Source organism: Pipra filicauda, unplaced genomic scaffold, assembly GCF_003945595.2.
Source record: "Pipra filicauda isolate LSUMZ 115617 unplaced genomic scaffold, ASM394559v2 scaffold120_size2142806_pilon, whole genome shotgun sequence".
NCBI lineage: Eukaryota > Metazoa > Chordata > Aves > Passeriformes > Pipridae > Pipra > Pipra filicauda.
In genome coordinates, this window is record NW_024103663.1 from 2,042,988 (window position 1) to 2,069,703 (window position 26,716).

General features: G+C 44.6%; 2 protein-coding genes across 5 annotated transcripts in view; one reads left to right on the plus strand and one right to left on the minus strand.

Annotated features, from left to right (window-relative positions):
* Positions 1-911: 911 nt before the first annotated feature.
* The window catches only part of LOC114004010 (lysophosphatidic acid receptor 3-like), a 34,628-nt gene continuing 8,823 nt past the window's right edge, over positions 912-26,716 (minus strand). The window contains exons 2-7 of one of the 4 annotated variants that reach the window (XM_039387461.1): positions 24,730-24,977; positions 18,708-18,848; positions 12,261-13,077; positions 7,471-7,704; positions 6,820-6,960; positions 912-6,649 (exon numbers count right to left, since the gene is read on the minus strand). In XM_039387461.1, the coding sequence (XP_039243395.1) occupies positions 2,882-3,850 (969 nt within the window). In that variant the 5' untranslated portion in view covers positions 3,851-6,649; positions 6,820-6,960; positions 7,471-7,704; ... (1 more) ...; positions 18,708-18,848; positions 24,730-24,977 and the 3' untranslated portion in view covers positions 912-2,881. Of the gene's footprint in view, positions 6,961-7,470; positions 7,705-8,525; positions 8,545-12,260; positions 13,078-18,460; positions 18,481-18,707; positions 18,849-24,729; positions 24,978-26,716 lie in introns of those variants that run through there. The other 3 variants (XM_027751542.2, XM_039387462.1, XM_027751553.2) reach the window with 3 other exon arrangements.
* On the plus strand, positions 10,292-26,684 carry LOC114004009 (carbonic anhydrase 4-like). Its single transcript, XM_027751535.2, has 8 exons — positions 10,292-10,429; positions 20,450-20,503; positions 20,841-21,011; positions 23,029-23,207; positions 23,372-23,464; positions 23,732-23,795; positions 23,934-24,097; positions 25,032-26,684. The coding sequence occupies exons 1-8, from the start codon at positions 10,372-10,374 to the stop codon at positions 25,218-25,220; spliced, it is 972 nt and encodes a 323-aa protein (XP_027607336.1). The 5' UTR covers positions 10,292-10,371; the 3' UTR covers positions 25,221-26,684.

Sequence of the window (26,716 nt, forward strand, 5' to 3'; positions counted from 1 at the left end):
CGCATCTCCCCAGGCTCGCTAATCCACCACCGAGCGCATCTCCCCAGGCTCGCTAATCCACCGCCGAGCGCATCTCCCCAGGCTCGCTAATCCACCGCCGAGCGCGCCCTCCCAGGCTCGCTAATCCACCGCCGAGCGCGGCCCCCCAGGCTCGCTAATCCACCGCCGAGCGCGGCCCCGCCCTCCCCGGGGCCCGGGATTATATAGAAATAGAGATGGAAAATGTGGATGTCTAGAGATATCAGCAGATATATATAGAGAGATAGAGACATCTAAAGAGATATACAGAGATCTATAGATAGATGTAGAAAATCTATAGATATATATAGGCATCTACAGATACAGAGAGAGATATTAGGTATTTATATAGATATAGATTTCTAAAGGTGGACAGATAGAGATATAGATATATATGGAGAGATAGAGATATCTAGATATATATAGAGAGAGATCTATAGAGATATATATAGATATCTATGGATAGAGATGGATATCAATAGATATATATAGAGAGAGATCTATAGACATACAGAGATATCTAGAGATATATACAAGAGAGATCACAGACATATAGGAAGATATATTTACAGATATCTAGAGAGATGTATCTACAAGTATAGAGAGAGATAGAGATGCAGAGGCAGAGAGAGATCTACAGATTTATAAAGAGGTACAGTTATAGATATATCTCTCTATATATAGAGAGAGATTATATATGAGGGGGAGAGAGAAGAGGGGAGAGAGTGAGAGAAAGAGAGAGAGATTAGATAGATGTACAGATATAGAGAGATATGAGATACAGAGAGATATAGACATATACACAGATATATCCATATAGAGAGATATAGATAGAGAGAGTTACTGATACGGAGATCCCGACCCTCTGGAGGGCTCTGGCAGGATCCCAGCTGTCCCCTTGGCTTTCCCAGTGACACTCACTGCCATGGGCTGTGACACATCAAGTGTTCTGCTCCTGACGTGTCACCTTCCCAATGTCAATATGGAAGTGGATAAAAAAATTACACCATATAGCAAATATCCCATCAAAAACCACCCCGGGTTGATCTTCACCATCTGCCCTGTGGGAAGGTCTGGTTGAACCTCCTGTTGTTGAGGGTGAAATACAGATGTCAGGTTCCAGCCAAACCCTTCCTGGGGCTGGGGGTGGTGGAGTTCCCAGAAGTCCCTGATAGAACAGCAGTGCTCCAAAATAAAACAACAAAAAAAAAATGGAGAAAAGAAATTATCTTGCCTGAGTTACATTATCCATTTAAATAATTCATTTTAATTCTGTGTCACTTAGGGCCATCCATTTCCTTAAATATCTGAATTTCAATTCAGACAAAAGAAATATCCCTGGAGTTCTTCAGTGTGAAGCAGCACAGGAGAGGGGTTTGTCACCAGTAAAGGGAACCACTGAGTATCAGATTTGTTAATGTGATGGCACTTCCCAGTTCTTACTCAAAACATCTCTTTTCTCATACCCAGCCAGGATCAGAGCAATGGGATTTTCCCTCAGTTCACTCAAACCTTTTGAAGTGGGGAAAGAACAACAACAACAACAACAAAGCAAAGAAACTGGAAATAAATCCCTGGAAACTCCAGTCTGTGCTGGAAGGGCTGATTTGGGTTGGATTGTGCGTGTGATGAACGTGAGAACATCATCACTGTGTAGATTGTTGATGCCACTTTATTGGTGTACACTGATGAAACACCACAGAGCAGCATCTGAGAGCACTTTAAAAAACCAGCAAGGTGGGCTGATGTCACCAGATCTGTTAAAACCAGGCTTCTGGTTGGGGCAAGAGAAAATAAACCTGCTTTGGTTCAGGCAAGAGATCAGAAGTTTGAACTCTGAGATTCTTCTAGAACATATCCCTGTGTAACTAAGAATAAACATCCACCTCCACTAGGATCTGATGAAACAATATCTACTAAATAAATAATAAATATTCAGGAGCCAACTTTCCTTTTTTTTTTTTTTTTTTTTGAGAGAGAGGGAGTAAGACCTTTTTCTTTTACAAAATACTTGGTCTTGACATTTTTATTTTGTTTTGCACAGGCAACTCAACTTCAATTCTGATCCTGAAGGATCCAGCCAAGGTTGTCACCTGGAACAGCACAAATTTCACAAGCCATGGACTCGAGTGTGCCTCTATAAGCAGAAATATGAAAGATGTAGCCACAAATGTCTCACAAAAACATGTAATCCAGCTACACACTGCAGTGAAAATTACCCCAGGAAAACAGGGCTGAGTGCCCTGTTAATAAAGATTCATCCAACAGTCAAAGAGACAATTTGACTGAGTGTAAATGAGAAAGTAAAATGACAATTTCCCCCAGACTGCTGAGAATTTTCCAGCCATTTAACTGCCTTCAAAGCCATACAAACCACACAACAGGGATGGGAGTCTGGGCAGCGAAGCGAGAGCAGCAGCAGCACAAAGTAAACAGGGCTAATGGAGTTATTTTTATCTCCAAGGAAAACAGCTCCCCTGCTCCCAGCTGGAGGCAACACAGACCAGGGGCACACGCTGAGCCACTTCCCCAAGGAGAGCCAGGCAGCACAGCTCCTCGCTGCTGAGGGCTTTGGGAGACACAGAGTCCAGCCCCCCTTTCAGGGCTGCCCACACTGGTTTCTGCACCCCAACACCTCCCCCTCGCTGGGTGCTGAAGCACCTGGGCTTCAGGAATGGAACCACAGGAAACACGGTTGGAAAAGACCTCTAAGATCAAGCCCAACCATCATCCCACCACTAAACTGTGCCTCCCAGTGCCACATCCACGTGTTTTTTGAATCCCCCTGGATCTGGAGTGATTGCAGAGCTCTCCCTGGCTCCGCTGGGCAGGTCAGGCAGTGCTGCAGCAGGGGCAGCCCCACCTAGATGTGCTCGATGGCACAGGCTCGGACGCTGTTGGTGGAGAGGCACTTCAGAGCCTTGAGCTTGGCCCCCAGGGTTTTGAGCTTGAGGGTGTAGATGAGGGGGTTGCCCAGGCAGTTGATGGTGATGAGCATGGCCGTGCAGTTCCTGAAGATGTAGACGCCCGGGTAGAGGTCGACGTGGCACCGGTGGTTGGTGGCATCAAAAATGACCCCGGCGAAGAACGGGGCGTAGGAGATGAGCGCCAGCAGCCAGATGAAGATGCTGGTCCTGGCCACCTGGGTCTCAGCCGATTTGTAGGTGCCGGTGGCTTGCCCACACGCCTTCATCCTCAGCTTCCTCCTCCTCAGGATGATGATGATTCTGAGGTAGGTGAACAGAGGTATGATAAAGGCCACCACAAAGTTGGGGGCGGCGATGAAGAAGAGGTAGTTGACGCAGAACGGGCTGTAGAGGACCGAGACGCTCTTCTCCCTGTGCAGGCAGTTCCACCCCATCAGTGGCAAGCAGCCCAGAAAGAAAGCAAGGACCCAGTTGGTGAAAACCACGGCTATGGAATGGTTCCTGGCAACCCTGAATCTCGTCCTCATGCTCTTGGCCACAGCCAGGTACCGCTCGACCCCGATGCTCACCAGGTTGTAGATGGTGGATAAAATGGACGTCGTGTACAAGGCGTACGGGGCGAGCATGTCCTCGGACCCAAAGATGGTGATGTCGGGGTTGGTGATGAACAGCGTGGAAATCCAAAAGCCAGAGAAGCTGGTGAAGAGATCAGAGACAGCCAAATTGCAGAAGAGGATGGAGATGGGCTTGTGCAGGTCCTTGGTGGCCAGGCGGGTGAGGATGACGGTGCAGTTGAAGAGCACGGACGCCACGTTGATGGTCAGCTGGGGGATGCCCAGGGCAAGCACCAAAGAATGACTCCAGATGTCTGTGTAGTTAGCAGAGCAGTTTGGAAATCCATTCATGGTGGAAAATCCTCCTTTCAGCCCTCAGCCAGGTCGGCCTCACTCATCCCATACTCCGTGAGAGACCACACCACACGAGAGCTGCTGCCACCTTGTTCCCCAGGTGGGGAATGGACCCTGACGCACAGCTTCTGTTGCCACATCATCATCATCATGACAGTGGATTAAACTTTAACCACATGTGGTATTAAATATTTGGGTTACCACCTCAGGGCATCGCCAATTACCGTTCAGTTGCTAGGACAGCCCAAACTGGAAAACATATTTGTTGCTACACAGATGAGCTGCTGAAAACAACCTCTGCCAGCAGTGAAATCTGGCCAGATCTTGAGAGGATGAATGATCACAGCAGTAGTTTAAAATTCTTTAAGGATAGCCTAAAATTTAATTAATATGAATTCAGCTTTAACTCACCAATCAATTAGATGATAAAGGATTAGAGATTCAGGAAACAGAGAGCAGAATTTTGTGGGTTTGGAGGGGGGAGTGTGTGGCTGATGGAGCTGAAATAAGAACATCAGTGCTGGGTCACCAACCTGGCCCTCAGCTCCTGCCTAAGCAGTTAGGAAAATGCCTTTTTTTCCACCTTAATTCCTGGATGAGAATGTAGCTAAACAACAGCAGACATCACTACTCATGCTCATTATAGGATATTTTGTGTTTATTTAATGTGTGACTTGCACATTAATAAATCAACATCAATATCATTATATCTTTTCTTTCTCTATCTTTGTAAAGGCAAATGATTTTTGAGAACTGGATTTAAAATACTTGAGCCTTGGAGAAAAAAAGCCTTTGGGACACACATTCCATGCTCTCAGCAGAGGGCACTGCTGGAACAAAATACAAGGTTCAGTGGGAACAGGGAGATTTTAACCAGCAGAGCAGTTCAGGTGAGCAGTACAATTACCCAGGTAAAGCCATGTTATGTCCGAATTTGTTCTGATTTAACTCATTTCTCACTGTCATCCTAACAAAAGATTAATTTCCATGAGTAACAATTTTATACTGTGATACTGCCAAGCAGCTCAGCTGAGTTCACGGTCTTTCCACATTCAGCACTGACATCTGATCATTGCAGCAGCAATTCCAGCTCTAGAGCAGGAAATCTGTGAGCTCTGATAGCTCTGCCAAATTTAAAACATCAGAAATTCAGGCTAAAATGTGGAGCTTGAAAAGGAAAATTCTAGGGCTCCTTTTCTCCTATTGAAATGTATGAAAGTGTATTCAGGTTAGTGTGCAATTAGTACACAATAATTATGTACTAGAAATACTTTAAGTATTTCAGGTGGTCACGTAAAAATGCAAAGAATGATTATATAGAAATAAAGGGCTGCAAAATGACGGATCAAGCCTGTGGATGTCTTAACATCCTATAAAATATTCTTCTCCCAGTGTCCCAGATAAACCATCCTTTGTGCATCCTGGAACCCTCCCTGTCAGCCACACCTCTGGTGTGAGGTTGCTGCTGAACAAGGGCTCCACTATTTCTGTCACCTCATCAGTGCCAACACCTCGAGTCAGCAAATCCTTTCAATGATCTGAAATGCTGCAGATATTCCTGAAAATGCTACTTGAAATTGCTCTAATTTGAAAATTTGGCGTTCGAGCACTAAGCACTAAACGAAATGAGATCGGAATGTAATTAAAATAATATCAAGTACTATAAACAGCTCTTCACAAAAGCTTTGTAATCTTATTTCCCTAATAGAATTACATAAAAATTAGCATAATGTTGCTAGATTAAGTGAGACAATATTAGTGTGGAAACTGCTTTTTTTAGTGGGGTTTAACATACAGAAACCCCCAGGTTTGTGCATTCCAACCCTCTGGGATACAGCTGGAGCTCTCAAAACCAGATGAAAACTACTTTGAATTGAAAACTCAGAGACAGAGCTGCTACACATCCAAACCTCTGCACATCACAACCTCAGTTCAAGGGCATTTTCCTACTCCCATATTCCAGGAACTGTGTGATCTTCCTGGTACTTACCTCACCCTACATCTTGGAGGAAAGAGTGTTATCTACATCCCGTAAGCGGGAAAAGAGTAATCACATTATTTGTTTAAGATCCCTCAGAAGTCCAGAGAACCCAATCTAATCTCCAATAGCTCAGGTTGACACTTCAAACACTGGCTGTACCATGCTGTTGGCAGCCTTTGATTTATAACTATCTAGACCTCGCCTTCTACAACATTTTTTAGTTCTAGAATTGTTTTTCTTTTAGTTCTATGATTGGTTTTACATTTTTATATCTGTCTGAATTGGTGTTATTTTGATACATGTCATGTGTTAAGAAATGGCCTTATTTTGTAGAGAATCTCCAAGTTCAATAATAATTACCTGATGATTGTGCCTGTGGAGAAGAAAATAATCACTGAACATGTTGAAGAGAGGAGGAGACATGAGAAGCTTCAGGTGGAAGTTTTAATGATGATTCAAGTGGCTGTTGTGGGAAATGCATCTTTGCCCCCCTCAGCTCAGTCTCAGAACTGCTCACAACTGCAGCTCTCAGGGATTCTCAAGGGCTCAGGACAACAGGCCCCAGCTGGGACATTCCCAAGTTGATCTTAAAACAGGAAATTGGGTCCAGGAGCCGGGTCCCAGCTCTGCTCAGTAACCCTTGGACAACAGACACCTTTATCTTGGTGTGATGCAGAGCAACCTTTGTGCTGAGAGCACTCTGAGGAACTGAGTTATGCCTGAAACTACAGGAGAAAAAGCTGCATCCACGTCATGAAAACAAAAATCCCACAGCACAGGGAGTAGAAGGTGAGCTGCACGTGGTTTGGTGTCACCTGCAAGGTCATGGACACACATTATACACACAGGAAAAACCAGGCACTGGGAGGATGAGGGATTCCACTGTCCTGGTTTCTTCCCTGTCACATTCTCCCTGAACTCACAGTCAATTCCTACTCATTCCTGACACTCCAGCTCTGCACTTTCACAACAGACAAGACCTTACCTGAGCCAAAAAATGGCCAGTGCCACCCAGCTCAGCTGAGCATGGAGGCAGAGTCACTCCATGGATCCAGGGTTCACTGCCACGACCTTCAGTGAGAGCAGAACATCCACCTGCTCACTCTCTCAGTGGCCATCACGGGGCCTGCAAGGAAGAAACAGTCATGAAAGGCAGTAATACAAATAAGGAGCCTATTTATCCAGTTTATGTTTTAATTTATGCAGATTAAAGTCTTCCTTTCTGGAGAGGAAGGCACAAATGGGATGTATGATCTCCTTCCAAGATTTTTCTGGGATGTTTTGAAAACAGAGAGCTCTGCTCCTCCCCCACCCTCTGTCTTTGAGGAGTTTTTGCCTCACGGGTTTGGAGTTATCCAACATCCCAGCTCTTTTTCCACGGCCCTCACCAGGCACATGAAGTGAAGATAATCAGATAATCATCAGGCTTGAAGTCTCTGAGTGCTGTTCAGCAGCACGTTACCAACAAGCCACAAAATATTGGCAAAGTTGGTTTGTTGCAAGGATACTCCCCAAACCAGACCCTTTTCCCCTTTATCCAGAGCCAGAACATCTCTCTGAGATGCCAGAACTGGTATTTTCACCTTTTGGGAACTTGCATTGTCCTGTCTAAAAGGAAACAAACCGGAATAAATACCTAAAACCAGGTGTATGGCAAGCAAAGCCTTCCACTGATAACTTAGACGTGAAGAAGCCAGAAAACATCTTATCCCTGCTCCCGAGTATTCCATGGAAACGACCTTGTGCTTGTTCCCAACAGACTCAGGGAGGATCAGAGCCAGCCCACGTTCCTCGTGGAAGATGAAGGCCCAGTGACTGTGATTCACCAAGAGCTGTGAAATTCCAGATTTCCTGTTCAGTGGTGTGGGAACTGTAACGAATAAAATGGCAGCACACAAGTAACTAAAGAGCTCTGAGCGTGTTTTCTCACACACAGGGTGGGGTTCCCAGTCACAAAACTCATCTGGGTTTGAAGTCTCTTGGAAGTGCTTCCCTCTCCCATCGCAGGGGCGATTCCTCCTGGGTCATTTGTGACCAGGATTTGGCCCTGGGCCAGTCTGACCCTCACAACCCTTAGATTTTCCTTCTAAGAGCAACAGCTCAGCCTCCAGCCCGAAGAGCTGAGCCACAGCCTGGGCTTTGGGTCTCTGCTGCCTTTTTGGCACGGATTCAGCCCCAGCCAGCCCTCATCCCTTCTGCTGGGACATGGGATGCAGCCCCTCAGCTGGAGGGCTGGGGACAGCTCTGGCCTCCCTCCCCTCAGCACTTGGTGGGATCCTGTGGCTCAGACTTGTGAAAGCCTCACAAACCACCACATCCCCCCCCAAACTTCCCTTGGGAGCAGCAGGATGATGTCAGACCTCACACGTTCCAGAAACCAGGCTGGGGGAACATCCCCAAAACCTTTGTTGCTGTGGCTCTCGAGGCAACAAAATAAATGCAGTTTTCACTGGTTTTGGTGTTCCCACCTCCCCTGTAGCTATGGACACAACTGCAATAATTCTGCCAGGAAAAACCAGCCTGGAGTTCAGTGATCTGCTGTCACCTCCCTGCTTAACCTTGAGTGTCACCTTCTCTGACCAAGATCCTCACACGTCTTTAGGTTCAATGTCCAAAACCAACTCACAGAGTAATTCCTTTCGAAATTATCCCAAGGTGCAGCACTGCCATGGAGAACTGATAACCAAGTACCTGCCAGGTGAATTTCTTTAGAAAAAAATAAGGAGATCACATATCACATGATGTCTGCCCTGCTTATTTAGATTACAGGCTTTATAAGGAGAGGGAATGTCTTTCCCCGAGCGTGCCTTCACTTCCTAGAACAAATAAAAGCTTAATTGATATGACTGCAGTGCAATTTATTATCACTTTAATAGTGATAGGCTGAAAGGCTTGGGGGGAGGGGGAAGGAAAAAAAAAAAGGGGGAAAAAAAAAAGGAAAAAAAAAGAAAGGAAACAAACCAAGACTCCTGATTTTTAAGATCAACATTTCTAACCCTATTTTCAGTCCTGAACGGAGAGTTTCTAGCAGGCTTTTAGCTCTCAGAGAATTAACAGAAACAGAGTGAAAAAAATCCATGAGAGTGTCCTTTCAGGTCGCCACTGAGGATTATCCCCAGGAGTGAAGTGTCTCGTGGATGCCCTGGAGGGCTGACAGCACCTGACCCCTCCCTGCCCTACGTGCTCAGGACTCACCTTGCTCCCGGAGCTCCGCCGGGACCGCGCTCGGAAGTGAAAAAATGCCACTAATTCCCTTATTGTTCTTGTCACTGCAGCAACTATTTATCTTATCACCATGTGCTAGGCAAATCATCCTCTGTGCGGGCTCTAACTGCCTAGAGCAGGATGGAAAAACACTCCCCAGCAGCTCTTCATTGTTGGGGGGTTATTTATAGCCGGTTTTTTTATGAATAAAAGAGCTGCTCGTGAGTCAGCTGTGCCGGTGTTATTGCAGGTCCTGAGCCCGTGCCACCCTTCTGCTGACAGCACAGCCCTGCTCTGGGAGCTGCAGCTCTTGGGGAAGGCAAAAAGCACTTTCTTGGCTCCTCGTTTTTTAATTCAGCCCTTGCTGGATGACTCTGCATGCTCAGATCTGCTGGCACGGCATTGCTTCGCTCCATCCACCCCTTCAGGCAGAAGCTCTGGGTCGGGCATCCTGCTCTTCTCCCACCCAACCCAGCGTGGACAGAGAAGCATCTGGGGAAGGGGTAGAAGTTGTTTCACTCCCTCATTTGTTTTCCTCAGCTGTATCAAAATCCAAACCCAAATTAAAAGGTGACACAGTGTCTATAGCAGAGCAAAAAGTGGTTGTGTCGCTTTTCTGTTTGTTGAACAAACAGTCTGAGCTGCCACTGAATCAGGCACATGGAATTGAAAAAATCAGATAGGAAAGGGGACAGAAAAAAATGTCTGTATATATTATACTATAGCAGCAGAAGCAGAAAGTTAAGAAAAAGGATTATTAAAAAAAGTACCATTCCTTAACTAAGTAAGTAAGGTGCTGCATGTCACCTAATAAACATTTCCTGTCACTGCACACAGAATTCCCATTTTCCAGTCCCTCTAATCTACTGCAATCCTGAGGAGCTGTTTGCAGGGTTGCGGAGTGGGGATGGGGGCAGTTGGGGCTTTGTTTCATAGGGTTTTTTTTAAAGAAAACACCAACTTTAACACCCATATTAATCAAATGTCATGGGGGCTATCAGGAAAAAAACTACCACTAAATAAAAACGTAGCATTTCAGTAAGAGGTCACTAAAAATGCACAGGTTGCAAAGTCTCAGTTATTCACTGAAGGCTCAGTGCCAAAGAGCCTCATTCCCTTTGCCATTCATTTTGGAGAATGAATAAATTTAGGCAAATCAGGAGCAGGGTAAATCTGGAGAAATTACAAAGGGGAGGAGTTCACCTTCCTGCCATGGCTTTCAGGTCTGTCCTGGAGTACTTACTCCAGTATAAAACTGAGAGCAGAAATATGATCACATCCTGAGGAGTCTAATCAATTCTGGTTCCAACACTGAGCCTGTTTAAAACAGAGAATGGAATTGCTGTTCCTTGCTCTGTTCTCTCTGCACATTCTCAAGACAGAGGCAGTAGGTAAGTCCTTGCCTGCTCTTTCTAACCCTGTGTTAAGGTTACTCTGATTTCTGATTTGTGTCTGAGTGTCAGGACACACGGCACAGGCTCTCTGCTTCTTCCATATGGTAAATGAACAATGATTTATTTATTTGTCTGCGTTTTATTATTTGGGGTAAAATATCAAGTATAGGCTTTTCTCATGAATGAATGAGTGCTTTTGGGTTGTTTTGGTTTTTTTTTTTCACCTTTAGAGATTCTATCTGCCTTCCTCTTCCAAGGAAAATCAATGAGGTTTGACTAGATCTCTACAGTTAATTATACATGTGCATTTATATCGAAACATGATTTCTTTCCCTGTAAAACTCCTTAAAACTTAAAGCAAATAGCTTGTTTTGGTTTTCCACTACTATTGCTTTGCTGTTTATGATATTAAGGTGAAATTCTGCTGAGGGAGAGTGAACAGTATGTCTTTGCTGCATCAGCCCAGCAGCCCCATCTATTTTTGTTCCCTGGGCACCATAAGTACACTGAGCACTTACCATGGCTCGATTAAACAGTGATCTATAATTAGTATTGAAAAATGCAGAAGGCATTTTTATGCTTCTGTTTAATCAGCGATGCTGTAACATTGAATAAATCCCCCTTCCTATGCACACACAGGCACACAGCCCCAAAATTAAACCCTGCAGCTCCTCAAAGCAAAGAAGGGTCTATTGTTTGCACTAAACTAGACCAGAGTGCAGGGAGGGAAAGAGAGCTCTGGTGTTACCAGAGGTGTCGGGGGAAGCACCGACGGCAGCTGAAGGGAGATGCTTTTAAAGCAGATCAAGGTTCAGAGACTTCAGGTACCAGAGGTGCACAAAGTGCCTTAAGGAGCCCAGTCTGAGCACTGGGGAAGCTGAGGGGCTTTCCCTGATTTTAGTTCTCTGTTCTTAATTAATTCTCCATGGCTCAGTAACCTGCCTTTTCCAGGCTCTTACCTGAGAGTCCCGATACCTTCCCTCTCCTTTAGTCCCTATTTCTCTATTTCCTTGTGTTCTGTTCTCTCTCCAGAGGTTCCCACCCGTGGTACAGGTAAACACAAACACAAACACAAACAGCCTTTGCTTTTCCAAAGTCTACAACGAGTGTTTGCTTGCTATTTATCACTGACTGATTAACACTTTGCTAAATTTGCTGCTCTGTTAAGGGATGTATTATGGAAACTTGGATGACTATCTAGAAAACCTCTCTGACTTTATATTAGATAAGTGTTAATAATTAATGCTTTAGCAGATGGAAGTAATATAGGGGATGCATATAACATTTTGTGGGTGGTTTTTTGCCCTAATCCTGATTAATTCCACTTTTTTCCCCCAAGTGTAAAGCCAAACTACACAGTTATTAGCACAAAAAGAACCTGCACCTTCTTTTCCAAACTTTTCCTGAAGTAGAAGCTTCACAGGATATTTTATGCTAAGTTAAAGGCTGCACATTTCAAGAAACCTCAACTTCTGAGAATCAATTACTTCTTGTTACACTCAGAAGGTATCTTTTTTTAAAAAAAACAAGCATTTCCCTTCCATCTTGCCCCTTTTCAGAACCAGCTTGAGTGAGATCCCCTGACCAGCTCATTTAACTCACCTCCACCTGGGCTGTTCTCATCTGGGCAGTTCATCACTCCCCACACTTAAACAGGCAAATGACTGATTGCTAATCTTTCAAATTGCTTTCAGCCTTGACCTGTCTTAATATCAAAGCACCTGGCTTTTAAAATTACTACTAATAGCCCTTCCAGGGTTTTGTAAGGAAGGAAAGTTTGTTATCCCCATTCTACAAGAGGAAAACCGGGGCACAAAGGTGCACTCACCTGACCTGGAAGAGAAACAATCTCCCTTAAAGCTCTGTCCAGCCTCACATCCACTGATTTATACAGGTCTCAGTATATTCCTTTACCAGCTGCACTGCTGCACCTCAGGTGGCTGGTTTGATTCCTTTGAGAGCCCAGGGATCTGGTGCTGCTGTTGGGCAGAAGAGAGGCCAAAGGTTTGCAAATTCCAGCGGGAAAGTTCCCAATATTTGAGAGAGGTTTTATTAATGGGGGATTCATTCCAGGACCATTCAGAGAGCAGGAATATCCATCCATCCATCCAGCAGCTTTCAGGTGGGGTTAGAGCAAGCTCCAGGTGTTACTGAAAACAATTTTCTTCAAGAGGAATGGAATGAACCCCAGCACATTTTAACTTTTTACTTTATCACAGAGCAGGGCTCAGCCATGAGGGGACAATCTCCCACAGTCCATGCTCTGGTGCTCCAACAGATTGTTGCCTGATAGAACATGATTCCTCTAATTTTCTATATTTCTGCTCACATACTTTCAACTTTGAGGAACATAAAATTTACATAACCATGCGGATATGGACGTCAGCTCTCACTCTGGGGCTTCCTCAGGGCCATTCACGTTCAAAAGATACCCAAAAGCCCCACAAACAGCACAAAAAGAGATGCTGTAACTTCTTCCCTTTCCAGCTCTAATGGTGTGGACTGCACACACACTGATGGTTGCATCCCAAATCCATTTGAGGGTTGGCAAAGCTGGGATGCTGCTGCACTTAAGACACACTCTGGGATGAAAAGCTGCATTTTCAGTTGATTAAGACAGAAGAAGAATAATTGCAGTGCAAGACCTGGAACAGAGAGAAAAGGCAGTAAGTCATAGCTGCTTTAGGCAGTGATCCACAGGTGCTTTAGGAGGTATGGATTGCCTGAATTTCCCTCTCTCCACCACTCTAACCCAGCACATGAGTAGATATAGCTGACAAGCTATCACTGACATTATGCCAAAGTGGCTGCTTGACTATCTCAGTGCAGACAGGCTTCTGATCTCAAAGAATGGTCTTTATGCTTAGGGCTTTCTTCTCTTCCTCCCTGGCAACTTTCAGGCTGCCAAAACAGATGTAAAGGTTTATCTGAGGATTGTCATCACAGTCAGCTCCCCTGTGTGCTGGGGATTTTGTCAGGATGCTGGGGGTGCACTGAGAGCAAGGGACTCCCCCTGCTTCATTTTGGGGGACAGAGAACCCAGCCCAGTAGGCAGAGAACAGCCCTGTGTATCACTGGCAGGATGCCAAAAAGCAGTTCTGAGACAGTAGGAGAGTCATATATGGGATTTCTCACATTTCTGCAGCCTGCCAGGTGTGACATCAAGATAAATCTGTGTTGCACAACTGGCTGACTTTGTGTGAGACCAGGAGAGCCTTGAAGCCCTTCCCAGCAGTCTGCATGGGGTTGGGAAGGATGTGTGCTGTGCAGACAGGTCTTGCTGAGATCCACATTCATCACAGATCCCAACCTGCCCTCAAAGAATTACCCGTGGAAGGGTTTGAAGGCCACCTCTGCTGCCTCCCTCAGGAATGAATCCCACACTGCCCCCACCCTCACCCACGAGGGTGAATCCTGCTCTGTTTGATCCATGCTGTGCCTGAGGCAGCACATGGATATGAGGTGCCTCAACGGGCATCAAGGCTCTTGAGCAGGCAGGTTTTTATTCAGCTGATGCATCCAAGGGCATCCCAGCTGCCAATCCAGCCTCTGCTCCCTGCCTGGCAGCCTGTTCCTGGTGACACATCAGGAATGGGCAGTTTTCCAGGGACACAGTGGCCCCAGTCACATTACTAATGCTGCATTTAGGGATCAGCCTGAGGAGCAGGAGAACACTCCAGACTCATCAATTTGTGTGAACAGGCTGGAGCTGACCTCATGCAGGACTGCAACGTGCTGCATCACCCCCTCCTCCACCAGCATCCAAGATTCCAGGGCTCTGTCCTGCTGCCCTTCAGCCCTGGGGGAAGGACAGGAGCGTGGCAGAAGCCCCACACAGCAGCCACACCCAGGTGACAAGTGACATGACCCCGGCTTAAGAAATAAATGCTCTCCTTTCTCCTACAGCAAAAATACCAGCATAAGGACTGGAACATCCCCAGTTGGGCACTGTGACTCTTGAGAAAACTGGAGCCACCTTTTCTCCTGGCTCTTACACTGAGATCTTGAAGATTGGAATCAGAAAAGCATTTTCAGAGACAGGTGCTGCTGTGAGACACTTTTCTCTCAGCTGCCCAAATAACCAGCAAGAGCCTTTAGGTGTTCAGGACATGCTGCAAAGTCCAGTGTCTGTCTCCACAGGAACAGGCTTTTTTTTCCCTGTTTTTGGCACTGCAGGAGATGCTTTGTTATGTTGCAGAATATATCTAATGGCCTGTTATTAGATTTTTAGTTATATTTTTAGCCATAAGATCAGTCATTATAAACTCAGCATAAAAGACTGCAAAAGGACAGTAAAGCCACAAAGGGGTTTGTTGGAATGCAGTTTTAAAAATACTTCAGAAAAATTCTGAATCGTATTTTTATGAAACAAAGCAAGGCAAAATCCCTCACAGAGGCCAATCACCTTAGCCCTGGATACTCCTTTTTTTGTTAAAGACCAGCTTCTGTCTTTGTACAGCACATTTATGAGGACACAGATCTATGACAGAGGCTACCCCAGTATCACAGGTCACAGCTAAAAACATTCTCCTGGCTCTGACACAAAGGAAATAGTTTGCAGATGTTATTAAGGCACAGTTAGAATCCTTCACCCTCTGGGTTTTTGCTTTAGTTTATGTGTGTTACAAAGACCTCACTGAGCCAGTGATTTATGTGTACATGTGATTTATGTGTACACGTGCAAACTATAAACACTGTGCTCAAATCAGATGTGGTGACTTGTAATGTTTCACCACTCCAATAAAGCTCATTTTCAAGGCTAAATCCCCTTTAAATACCTTGGAATGTACATGCATAAAGATATATATCATTATGAAAAACAGAATTCCAGGTAAAAGTGAAGAGAAGAGCAATGGATGATGACAAACACTTGTTTTTACACGGTTAGGATACACAAATTTAGGAGTAAGCACTTGGAACTGATTTTGTCTGTCAAAGTGGCTGATTGAGGCTTCCTGAGGATGTGTAACACTTAAGAATGTATAAATAGGCTTATCTATACATGCTGAGCTTGTGGTCAGCATTCTCATTAATTACAAAGACAGATAACAACTGCTTTTAAGTTGTTTTGTCTTTTGTCCTAAAAATAGTAAGTTTTACAAAGCCAGCTAAAATTAGGACGAGCTCAACACAAACCAAAGCTAAAAATACACCACGTGCAAAACCAGCTTTTGCCACTTCCATGGAAAAGGCTGCAAAGGTGACAGCAGGTTTTGGGATGGATTTGAAAACTGGATTATAGAGCAGTAAGGAGAGCTCTGGCACCGAGGGCAGCCTGGGCTCTCTGAAAGGGAGCAGTGCAGCGGGAGCACTGATCTGTGTCCCAGAGAACAGGGAATGGTCAGCCAGGACCTGGCTGAAAGGGTGACAAGAGGCTAAAGGGACAAACAAAGGAGTCAGTCAGTGAAAGGGAGAAGGGATTGGAACTAAAGAGCAGCACAGGATATTCTTGCTGTCCCACTCCTTCAGGCTGCTCGCGGCATAAAAGTCATTCGCGCTTCAAGAGGTTAAATCCAGTTAATAAAAATAGCTGTCAAATGTAAAATTCATGACTTTCAGCCACTTTGTCAGAGGGACAAGACCTGTTCTAGTGAGTCTTTTGTGCATGTGAACAAGTTAAGAGGGCATTTTGAGCCCCCAGAACACACCTGTCCCATGGCACTGACTCCGAGATCGGGCTCCGTGGGTCCAAGTAGGGCAGCAAACAGGCAACAAGTAGGGCAAAGTAGATTTAGGATCTTTTATGGAATTCAGGCAATCTGAGGACGGTCCAAAGAGCTTAAGGGTCTTTTCCTAGATCACACAATAGCGGCTTGGCAGCTGCTCCCAGCCTGGCTCCCAGCCAGCAGCGCTGTCCGTCCGCCTGCCCGGCTGAACAGAAGAGGGAGTTCTCGACGGGGGGAATTTTCTGCCTGGAGCTTCCAAACGAGGCCTGATAGCTAAAACAATTGAAAACGTTTACAATGAAATGAAAACAATACGTAATTGTATTGTTTTCCAGCTATTCCCGGTGCCAAGAAAACGGCTTTGGTCAGGAAACCAGTTGTAAGTTTGACAAGGAAGAAACAGAGATAAGTAGGATTGCTCGCTTGCCAGGAGAGACTCCCTAAATTTAACTGTCCTGAACTCTGGGGAGGAAGAGGAGGCCTTCAGCACAGTTCAGCCCTACTCTAAATTAAACCTGTAAAGTCAATGTGACAACTATGGTGTGGTACATCACTACTTAAATCAAGGATTCATAACACAAGGTAAAAGCAAAATATAGTTGATAATACAGTAACTGAAGGTCCAGGTGTGTGTGTATATATATATATCTCTCACTGTAATTATTTCAGCACCTCAGCTATAAAAACAAAGAAACAGAAAATAAACACTGAAACACTGAAAGATCCACTTTGTGCTGCATTTCTCCAGGCAACAAAATAAATGACAGGAAAGAAACTGGGTGAGCTGAGGAGGTTTGACTGAAAGAGCAGCCAGGTGAGAGGAGAGCAGGGTGGGATCTGACAGGTACTCAGGCTCTGTAAGAAAGGGAGGTCAGACAAAGAGGGATGAAGGATTTGGAAGTTGAAATGGTGTCAAGAGATGGGACAAAGGATGGATGAAGCAAGAACAGGAATTACAGATTAGCAGGGAACTACTTGAACGCTGTAAACACCAGGGAGGGAAAAGAATTGTTTAGGGTGGTTCAGTCATATTTCTAGGAGTGAAGGGATGCAGATAAGCAAGTGGAAAATGTAAGCTGTTCCACAGGAAACATTTCCTGATGGTGATGGCTAATAGACTGTGGAACAGCCTCCTAAGGGAAGTGGCAGGAGCCACTCAGACAATTAAGACCAGACTAGACAACATACCTTAGGGCCTAATCATGCCTAAGACCACAGACAACTGACTGGATGTGACAAGTATCTTTCCTTCTTGCTTCAGAAATAAAGCCCTAAAGCTCAGGGGAAAAAAAGAACTATTGTCACGTAATAAGGTCCCCACACGTAGGAGGAATCACACCTGACTCAGATAAAAATCCAAAGGCAAATTTTCCTTGTAAGTGACACTGGGGAAGGTCCCTCCTGAGCAGTATCTACACAAAAGCTCCTGTTCTCCAATGTTCCATTGCTGCCAACCAAAAATGTATCTAATTCACAATAAACATTAATTCACTGTTTGCTCAGGCGTTCTAGAATGTTTAATTAGGTCATTGTTTAAGGTTTAACAGCTTTAAGGACCTTTTTCTTATGAAATGCTGAATTTATATCCTGTTCTACTTCACTGATACCATCCACCTCTCTAAACCACAACTGAGATAAGGACTTGATAGAAAACACAGATCCTGTCTTTGTTCATAGACACCAGGAACTCACTGGAAGCCTTGCAAAACTCAGACACTAATTATTAGTTAGGATTCAACAGAAGAAGGGATGAACACTCCTGAGTGCTGGATGTGAGGCAGCTGTAGCCACCGAGGGCTGGATTTTTTAAATTTCATTTTATTTCTAAAATCTTTTTTCTCCCCTTGATCTTGGTGCCATGACTGAAAGCCTTTCAGGGTTGGTGTCAGTCTACTCAGAAGTGATTGAGGTTTATTTGAGAGAACCTGCCAGCACCTGTTCAGGCAGTAAAAAGTCAGTGATTGCTTTGTTTGGGAAGGGTGGGATGTGCACCCAGCAGTAAAAGCCTCCATAACCCATTTCCACAAAACTGAGGTGCTGATTCAGGACCATTGACAATGTGATCCCGTGACCTTTACCTTCCCTTTACCTTCCCTTGGTGTTTGCTGTGGTTGTCTTTGGTTTTTGTGGTTCTACAGCCCTGGTTTAAAAGCTCCACAACCTTATCCCCAACTGGCTACACTTACTCCCAGTTGTGAATCCCACTGACAGGAAAATCCAATTTGCAGCACAGTAGAGCTCTGATGTCTGAGCCCTGCTCACCTGCCATTGTGCAAGGCCCTGGGCAAACCCAGGAGTTTGGGGTAAACAGCCCGGGGTTCCTCACCTGACCTTGAGTTCTCTCCTCTCTGCTTTAACTCACCTCCCAAAGGCTTTGAGAGCAAATCTTTGCAGGTGGCTGTCCTCTCATGCCCAGGTTATTCCCTGCTTTCTTTCTCCTAAAGGTTCACTCATGTATAAATTGCCAAGAAAATCCCAATCCTGATGTGCTGGTGTGGAACTGTTAAAGCACGGGCTGATCAATGAGTTGCCAAAAATATGCCTGGAGTCATCCAGCCAAGCAAACATTGACTCATGGAACACAACCAAGCATGTGAAGGTCTCCTTACCTGGCGTTCTTTGGGCATTTATTGATCAGAATATCGATGAAGGCACTTGGTGCCATCCTGTGCCTGGAACTCCCGGTCCTGCCGTGCCCCGCTGGGGATGAGCTCAGCTGGAGGTCAGGCCACTCTCTGCTGCACACAGGCCTGGGAAAATGCAACCAGCAAGTTTAGGAGGTGAAATTTTGTGTACTATCAGAAGTCTGTCAAAAATTAAAACCTTGTCAAAAGGGATTTTTTTGGATGATTAAAAAACATCAATGGAACACCGCCACGGAAATCCCTTCGGCTCTTCCCACACGAACTAACAGGGCTGTTTACTTCTCCTCTCAGCGTTACTAAACACTTGCTAAACTAGAAAGTGAGTCAACATCATTTGTGGCTTTCTGCATAAATTTAGTTTCTGTGAAAGAAAAGCTGGAACTCTCATTTTTTCAAGGTTCTATTAATTGCCACAAGCTTGTCCAAGTCTCCCTCTGGGTTATTAGTTGCCCACGTTTTATGTCAAGGCTCTGTTTATAAACTTCTAAATCCTTAATGGATGGATGTATTGCTCTGCTACTGATATCAAGATAAAGGTGGTAAAAGCCACTATGAGCCTTCCAGCAGGTGTGTTATAAATTACAAATTCTGGTAATTACCAATCTAATGACAGGACCCCTCCATAATAATCCTTAAAATTGATTTGCCATTTCCTAAAATGTCTATAATTTACTAATCATGAGAAAACAGAAGCTCTAGTTTAAATCATGATTATAAGAGGTTTTGAATTGTTATAGATTAAAGTTTGATAGTTTAAGAGAACTATTCCTGTCCAAGTCCTTTTGAAGTCTAGAACTGTCATAAAGAGCCACTGAAGGAACCCATGACAACCGAAACAGTCCCTCCTTTCCTGACTAGATCAGCACATACTTCAGTTAAATCAGCTCTTTTCCTCTGAACTTTGCATTTCTTCTGGCAATGAAAAAATAAAATTAAGATGTTCTACTGAAAAAATTCTCAGCCATCTCTGTGGGATGGATCACAGCTGGGTTACACTAACGATCCTTCAGGTCTTCCAGGAAGTGAGATCCTTCATTTCTTCAAATTCCCTATGGCACCAAGTAACCTTTAGAATAGTTCCTGGAACAGAGTGAAATAAGTCCTCTTGCATAAGTGAATTTACAAGTCTATGAAAGGCTGGCAAGTGCAGAACTGATAAAGGGAATTTATTTTAACACTACGTGTATTCAAATGTGGAACTTTTGCCTCAAGAAATTGCAGAAGCCAAGGTTTGAAAATCAAATTATTTAGAAGCCACACAGAGTCCTACTGATTCCTGCTAGAACTGTTGCTGGGGGGAATGTTACCAGGTAGGAACTGATTCAGTAAAGACCAGGAGGAGATCTAGAGAGGGCAGAGCTGTCCACTGCAGGGTTTTAGGATCTCTTCTAAATTATGGGATATCAGAACCCAGCTGGACTTGCTGCATAGTGCTCTTCACCCTGCTAAGGAGTCTTTAGCAACTCAAGATTTCTCTATAGCTGAAGCACTCACCTCTGCCAGCCCTCCTTGGTTAGATACCTAAGAAACAAAACATCCTACCCGAATAAAATTGGGCAGAAAACCCCAAGGAATTCTCAAAAACATGTGCCCAGTCATCACTCTCTGAGGATCCATTTCCCTGCTGATTTTGGGGGGGGACAATTTGTGCAGCTTTTCATTCACCTAATTTTGAACATCTGCTGGTTTGATTTCTTTTTCTCTAGTGGGAAGCCACTGGTGTTACCGGTCCCAGAAGTGTGAACACCCGGAGTGCGAAGGTACAGCTGACCAAGTGATTTTTTTCCAATCACATTTGTGATTATTCCATTTTGCAAAGGGGCTCTGGAGAGAAATAATGCAAAAACTCACACAACTCAGCACTTAATGCTTTATGCACACATAAGTGCTAAACAGGATACCCGGGGGAGGGTGTTTTTAAGATACCTTTGGTTGTGGTAACTGTTGATTTTGTTTCAAAGTAACTCCAAATGAGGTCCAGAGGAGATCACCCTGATGTCTCCAGTTTCCCAAGCAAGAATATATTGGTTGGGTGGTTTGGTTTTATGAGGGATTTGCTGTCTACAGAAAAAACTTGTTTCCTCCACCCTGCCACAGATCCTCACCAGTGGCACCTGACAGACGCCGCCTGCAAAGGGGACAGACAGTCCCCCATCAACATTGTCACCAGAAACGTCGTTTATGACAAGAGCCTCAAGCCTCTGACTTTTGAGGGATATGATGGGAAAGGGTCTTCAAAGTGGAATGTGGAAAATAATGGACATACAGGCAAGTACTGCCAAATATTGTGGGATTTATCTGTGCCTTGCCTTGGAACCAGCGTTCGCTTCTTCCACGTCCTGGGCACAGTGCTGGGTATCCCTGTGGCAAGGAAGCACAGACAGGATATCAGCCCTGTATTTCAGAAGTGAAACTTTCAGAACACTGTCTGAGCTGAGACTTTCTGGGAATTTTGTGGGAGTTATCAAGCTTTTGGGTTCTGGGCATGGCCCTGGAGTGTCTCAGCAGAAATCGTTCCTATAGATGTGCACAAACAGAGCTGTCCAGGGAACTTCTAACCCCAACAGCACCTGGCATGAGGATGTGGGTGGGTAGAGGGGTTCAGGACAACCCTTTGGGCAGAGACAGATGATTTTCTGCTGAATGCTCCTAAACCCTTCATTTCTGGGCTTGCCCTTTGCAAACTTTGCTTCTGCACAAAGAATTCTGCTGAAATAAAAACATCACCTGGGACACTCATTCCACCAGTGGCTCGTGGTGTGTGAGTCCTACTAGTTCTTTAAATAATGAGCTGAAATCTTCTCAGATTTAAACCTGTTCTCTCTGCACACAGAAGGTAACCTGAGTGTGTTGATCAGCTACTTATTGATTCAGTAAACAGTGAATCAGTGAAGAGTAATTTAGAACTGTTGCACTTCCTCCAGCTTTCTTCACTAAGAGCAATTGTAATGATGATGCTTCAACAAAATTACGTTCAATTACTTCAGCTTTAAAAATAAACCTGTGGTGTATTTTATTTTAAATTATCTTCAGGTGTTCTTAAAATCTCAGATGGGTTATTTGAACTGCCAAATCCTTAAAGCAGAAAGCAGCAAGTGGCAAATACCTCCTGGCTTAAAAGGGAAGGGTAGGAAGGCAGCTGGGGAGATTTGAACAGCCAGAGATTCTAGTTTAAAACACTGGTGTTGTGACAGACCAGAAGGAAAAGGCAGTGACTTTTGTGGGTTAATGACTCTGCCATTACAGAATGGTGCTCTAGAACGTCCACCTTGCAGTCCCTTTTACACAAAAATTAATATTTATAAGGATTGCTCAGAACTCTCATCTTCCCCAGCCATGCACGAGGATTAGGGGTTTAAAATTTCCTCCTTCTGAGGGCAACCAGTTCCTGGGCTAAATGAGTACAGCACTGGAACAGGTATTGCATAAATTCCCACTGCAATTAGAAGCTCCAGGTGAGATTAAACCATCCCTGTGTTTGATGATGGGCAGATAGCAAGGGTCAGTGTCTCAAAGGTCCCACAAGCTAAATAAACAAAGCCCACAAAGATATGTGACTTATCAATTTACAGATAAAAATGCAGAGGAATTAAGTGACTCATGCAAGCTCCAGGTTCATCTGGAATTCAGAACACAAATGAAATCTCTGGGGCTGCAATCCAGAATTCCCCTATGCAGAGAAAAGTGCTGTGTTTAATGCAGAGATCCTAATAAGTAAAATTTAAAATTATATGTCAAATGTATCAAGGAAGTGATGGTGATGTCTAACTAGAAGAATATCTCCTAAGAACATTTTGTTTTGCTGTTAACAGCAGATCAAACATCACATTAAACAGATATAATGACTTAGATGCTTAGGCTTAAATTGTAGCACTACTCTAAATTAAAATAGAATATCTTTAAACCCTGCCTAAAATAAATGTTACAGTGCAGATAACAGGAGATTAAAACAATGGTTAAACCCAAATAAACTGTGATCAAATTTACTTTCAAGAATACTTTGATAGAGGGTGTTTTCCTAGACAAAAAATGAAGGAATAGAGGGTCTTCTGAAAGGTAGAAGAAGCTCTGACTCCTGAGGTCATAGTGGTTATAATTCATTCCAAATTAAACTCAGCTATAATTTTTTAAGAGTTCAGTTTCTGCAGAGCTGAATTTCTGGAACACTTGGTATGAAAACTCAAGCCAGAACTTTTGGATAAATCTGAATCTCTGCTCTCACATCCTATCCATGCATGATCTGATTTTTGCCCTTAAAACCATTTCCCTTTTTTTTTTCCCCCAGTTAAGGTAACACTGGATGCATCCCCGAAAGTTGGAGGTGGAGGTCTGGCAAGAAAATACAAGGCAGTAGAATTCCATTTGCACTGGGGGGTCCCAAGACTGCAGAAAAGCAGCCCAGGAGTGCAGCAGTACATCCCTGGCTCAGAGCACAGCATAGATGGGGAGAAATACGCCATGGAGGTGGGTGAGAATCCTGGTGGGTTATGGATTTTACTCCAGAACTCTGGCTTTTCAAGATGCTGTTCACAAAAACTCTTGGCTGGATCTCCTAGGGAAGTCTGAGAGTGGAAATATGGAAGTGAGGACACTGCTCACTAACCAGAGCCTTGGCTATTGTGTTACAGCTGCACCTTGTCCACATAAGAGAGGATGTTCCAAATGTAACAGAAGCCAAGAAATACAAGGATGGTTTGGCTGTGCTTGCCTTCTTTATAAAGGTAGGCAGTCACATTTTTAACTGTCCATCTCAAATCTACCAGCAACTTGGCTGAGTGATTGTTTGTGTCAATACTGCAGTACACAAGACCTAACCCTCCCTGTCTTCTGCAGGCATTCTGTCAGCACTGAGTTTCTCTACCCCTTTCTACATCCTGCTTGCTGCTGGTTTTTACCCTTGTGGTTCTTTCCTGGTTTAGCCACAATTAATTCAAAGCAACCCGTGGTTGAGAAATGCACGATTTGGAATCAAAATGTTTCCATTTCAGGTTGACGAGGAAAACAAAAATTACACGGCTCTTCTAAATGAACTAGAGAATATTCAATACAAAGGTAAGAAAGACACTTGTGACGGGGGTTTCACAAGCTGTGCAGTGTGGGAGGTGCATGGGGGGATCAGGCTGAAGATAACTGTGGACAAAACCTGCAGCCACAAGTGTTACAGGCAGTATTTCCCCGTGGTGTGTTCAGGGCTGTCAGCACAGATGGATCCCTTGCCACTGAGCTCCCTTCTCCCACCTAAGGAAGAGCTTGGGAGGTACTATCGCTATGAGGGCTCCCTCACCACCCCTGACTGCTTCGAGGGTGTCATCTGGACCATATTTGAGATGCCAATTGAGCTCAGCCTTCCCCAGGTGAGTCACAGGGGAGGGTCTGCTTTGCCCCTTGGGCTGCCTGCCCACTCCCCCAGCACCACAGCCCGACCAGCTGCTCCCCTGCCCTGTCCCAAACACACACTCGCTTGGCATCAGCCTAAATGTAGTCCCGAGTGCCAGCTGATTGACCCTATTAAATCATCTCGGGAAAAATGGCAGGAAAGGGGAAGGAAGGGGAAATGACGACGTGAAAAGAAAGCCAAGAAAAGCCCCCAGGTAATTGCCCAGCTCAGCGCTTCGTCAGCACCACTTCCACTGCTGTCACCCGCTCACTCCCAAACTTCATGGCTTTTCTCCCGCTGGCAGGAGACCAGAACAGAATAATTCCAAATCCAAACTTTGAGCCTATCAGCATCAGCTTTAAGCAGCCCATTTTTGACCTGTAGAGTGGAACAGGAGATTGAATCACGAGTGCCTCGAAAACACGGATTGTCCGGAGGCTGCACGGCCTGGCTGAGGGCCAGCACCTGGATTTTAGCTGCTTGCTCACAGTTTGCTCACAGTTTCCTCACAGTCCCTCAGTCACAGGGCAGGGCTCAGCCAGACACAGCTCAGCATCACACAGTGCTGTGAGAAATTTGGGGCAGAGACAGAAATCCTCGTGCTCCTACCTTGTGTCACTGTGACGTGGGGGACAAGGACAGGGCCGCGTGCGTCAGGAGGACGAGGGTGACCAGGTTCTTGAGGTGAACAAAGCATTTGGCTCACACAGAGAGGAAGTGCCCCTGATTTCCAAGGCTGGCAGGAGTCATCTGTGGGTGACCTCTGGCAGTGGCCCCTGTCACGGTGTTTCCTGCAAGCTTTAACGAACCCACACCGCTCAAAACCACGGGTTCGCGACACCGCAATTCCCAGAGTCCTGCGGGGGAAAAAAGAAGGTTTAACGATCTATTCTCTCCTTCCCTGCCTGCAGCTCTCTCAGTTTGCAGCTCTGCACTTTGATGGGGAGAACTCAACTCACATGATTGAAAATTTCCGGCCCATCCAGCCCCTGAACAAGCGCAAGGTGTCCTGGTCCAGCGCCAGCATCGTCCTACCCCCGGCAAAGCTCCTGCTGCTGCTCCTCACACTTACGTACTTCCTGAGCTCTCCTTCCCAGTGAACATTTCTCACCTCATTCAACGTTCTGCTCTTTTTTTTTTCCTCTTTTTTTTGTCCTTTTTTTTTTTTTTTTTTATTCTTGCTGTTGTTGGCTCTTTGTACCAAGCAGCCTCTCTAATTACCAACTCGTGAATCATATCTCAGTACAGAGTGTAACCTTGTCCTCCTCCAGGCATTAACCAAGGACTGTGCTGCTCTTACAGAAAAACCCGTTGCACTAAACCACCAGAATTCAAAGGAACTGTAAGATAAAGCTGCAAAGATTCACTTTTAAAATAAACCAAAGCAAAACACTTAGAGGAAACATTAGGATGGATTAGGACGGATTATCTGCAAACCTGTAGTTTTAACACACCACTGGAAGGACACTTGACAAGCTGTACAGAGGACCTTCAAGAGGAATCTGTTCTTAAGTGCCTGGGAAGGGGTTTGTTTGGAGTATGTTTACACTCAACACTGCAAACCTGGCAGTCATTCCTATAATCCCACACTGTCCTACCTGAAGGTACAACACAGAGCAAAGAAAAAAAACGCTCACACACAGTGGAGCAACATCTGGGTCACCCCCTCTAGGGAAGGGTATGTGACAAACCTCATCTAACACAACCCCCCCCTTCTTCCTCCTGAGGATCTGAATCCATTTTAGCTGAGGACACTGGATTCCTTTCACCTGATCTCCTGATTCTGGCTTTCGGGTTTCTCTCTTATTTATTCATCCCTTCTCTGGGATGCCAGGGTCAATATGATGTGCCACAGAGAAACAGGGAAGCTCATCCCCACGGACCAGGGGCACATCTGTGGAAATTCCCTCTCTTTGGAGGGCTGCATTTGAAGCACGGGACTCTGATGATCCTTTATAGTTTTTATCTGCCTAGTAAAATGGGACAGCTCAAGAAATGGCTCTTTCTTATATATATATATTTCTTTTATATAGATATATATAATTTTTAATAATAACATACCTGCAATATTCACATGTGGTAAAGACTCACAGTTTTTCCAAGAAGATTGTGATTTGAACTGACACCTTCAGATCTCACCCAATTACTTACAGAAAAGATATTGGTGAAAGGGGTTTCCTCATGTTATAACACATTACAGCTGCTTTTAGAATTTTAGATTTTGGCCACACCAAAACAGGATTTCACATTAGCAGACTTGTATTTTTTTTCTTTAAGGCAGTGTTTGCAGGGATGACTTTATACTACAGTTATATGGCCATTTTCAGAAAAATCCTGGCAGTGAGAGTAACCACAGCTCACCAAAGGAGAAAAAACAGGGGGAGGGGGGAACTATTTTCATATTTATCAATCAATAATATAAGCTTTAAAGACACACATGGGAAAGCAAATCCACCTATTTAATGTTTAAAGGAATGATTAATACTTAAACTGTATTTTTATGTAACTGAAAGACTTTTGAGGAGCAAACATAAACAAAATATTAAAGTTGAAAGAGACCTATATTTGAATTGGTTTGAGTTTTTATTTCTTTCGT

What these genes read in the sequence shown, in the direction of transcription:
- LOC114004009 (XM_027751535.2), top strand. Translation starts at nt 10,372, where the DNA reads ATGGAATTGCTGTTCCTTGCTCTGTTCTCTCTGCACATTCTCAAGACA. An exon ending in TGCTTGCCTTCTTTATAAAG is followed by an intron (nt 23,465 to 23,731) that starts GTAGGCAGTCAC and finishes TTTCCATTTCAG; the next exon opens with GTTGACGAGGAAAACAAAAA. An exon ending in TTGAGCTCAGCCTTCCCCAG is followed by an intron (nt 24,098 to 25,031) that starts GTGAGTCACAGG and finishes CCCTGCCTGCAG; the next exon opens with CTCTCTCAGTTTGCAGCTCT.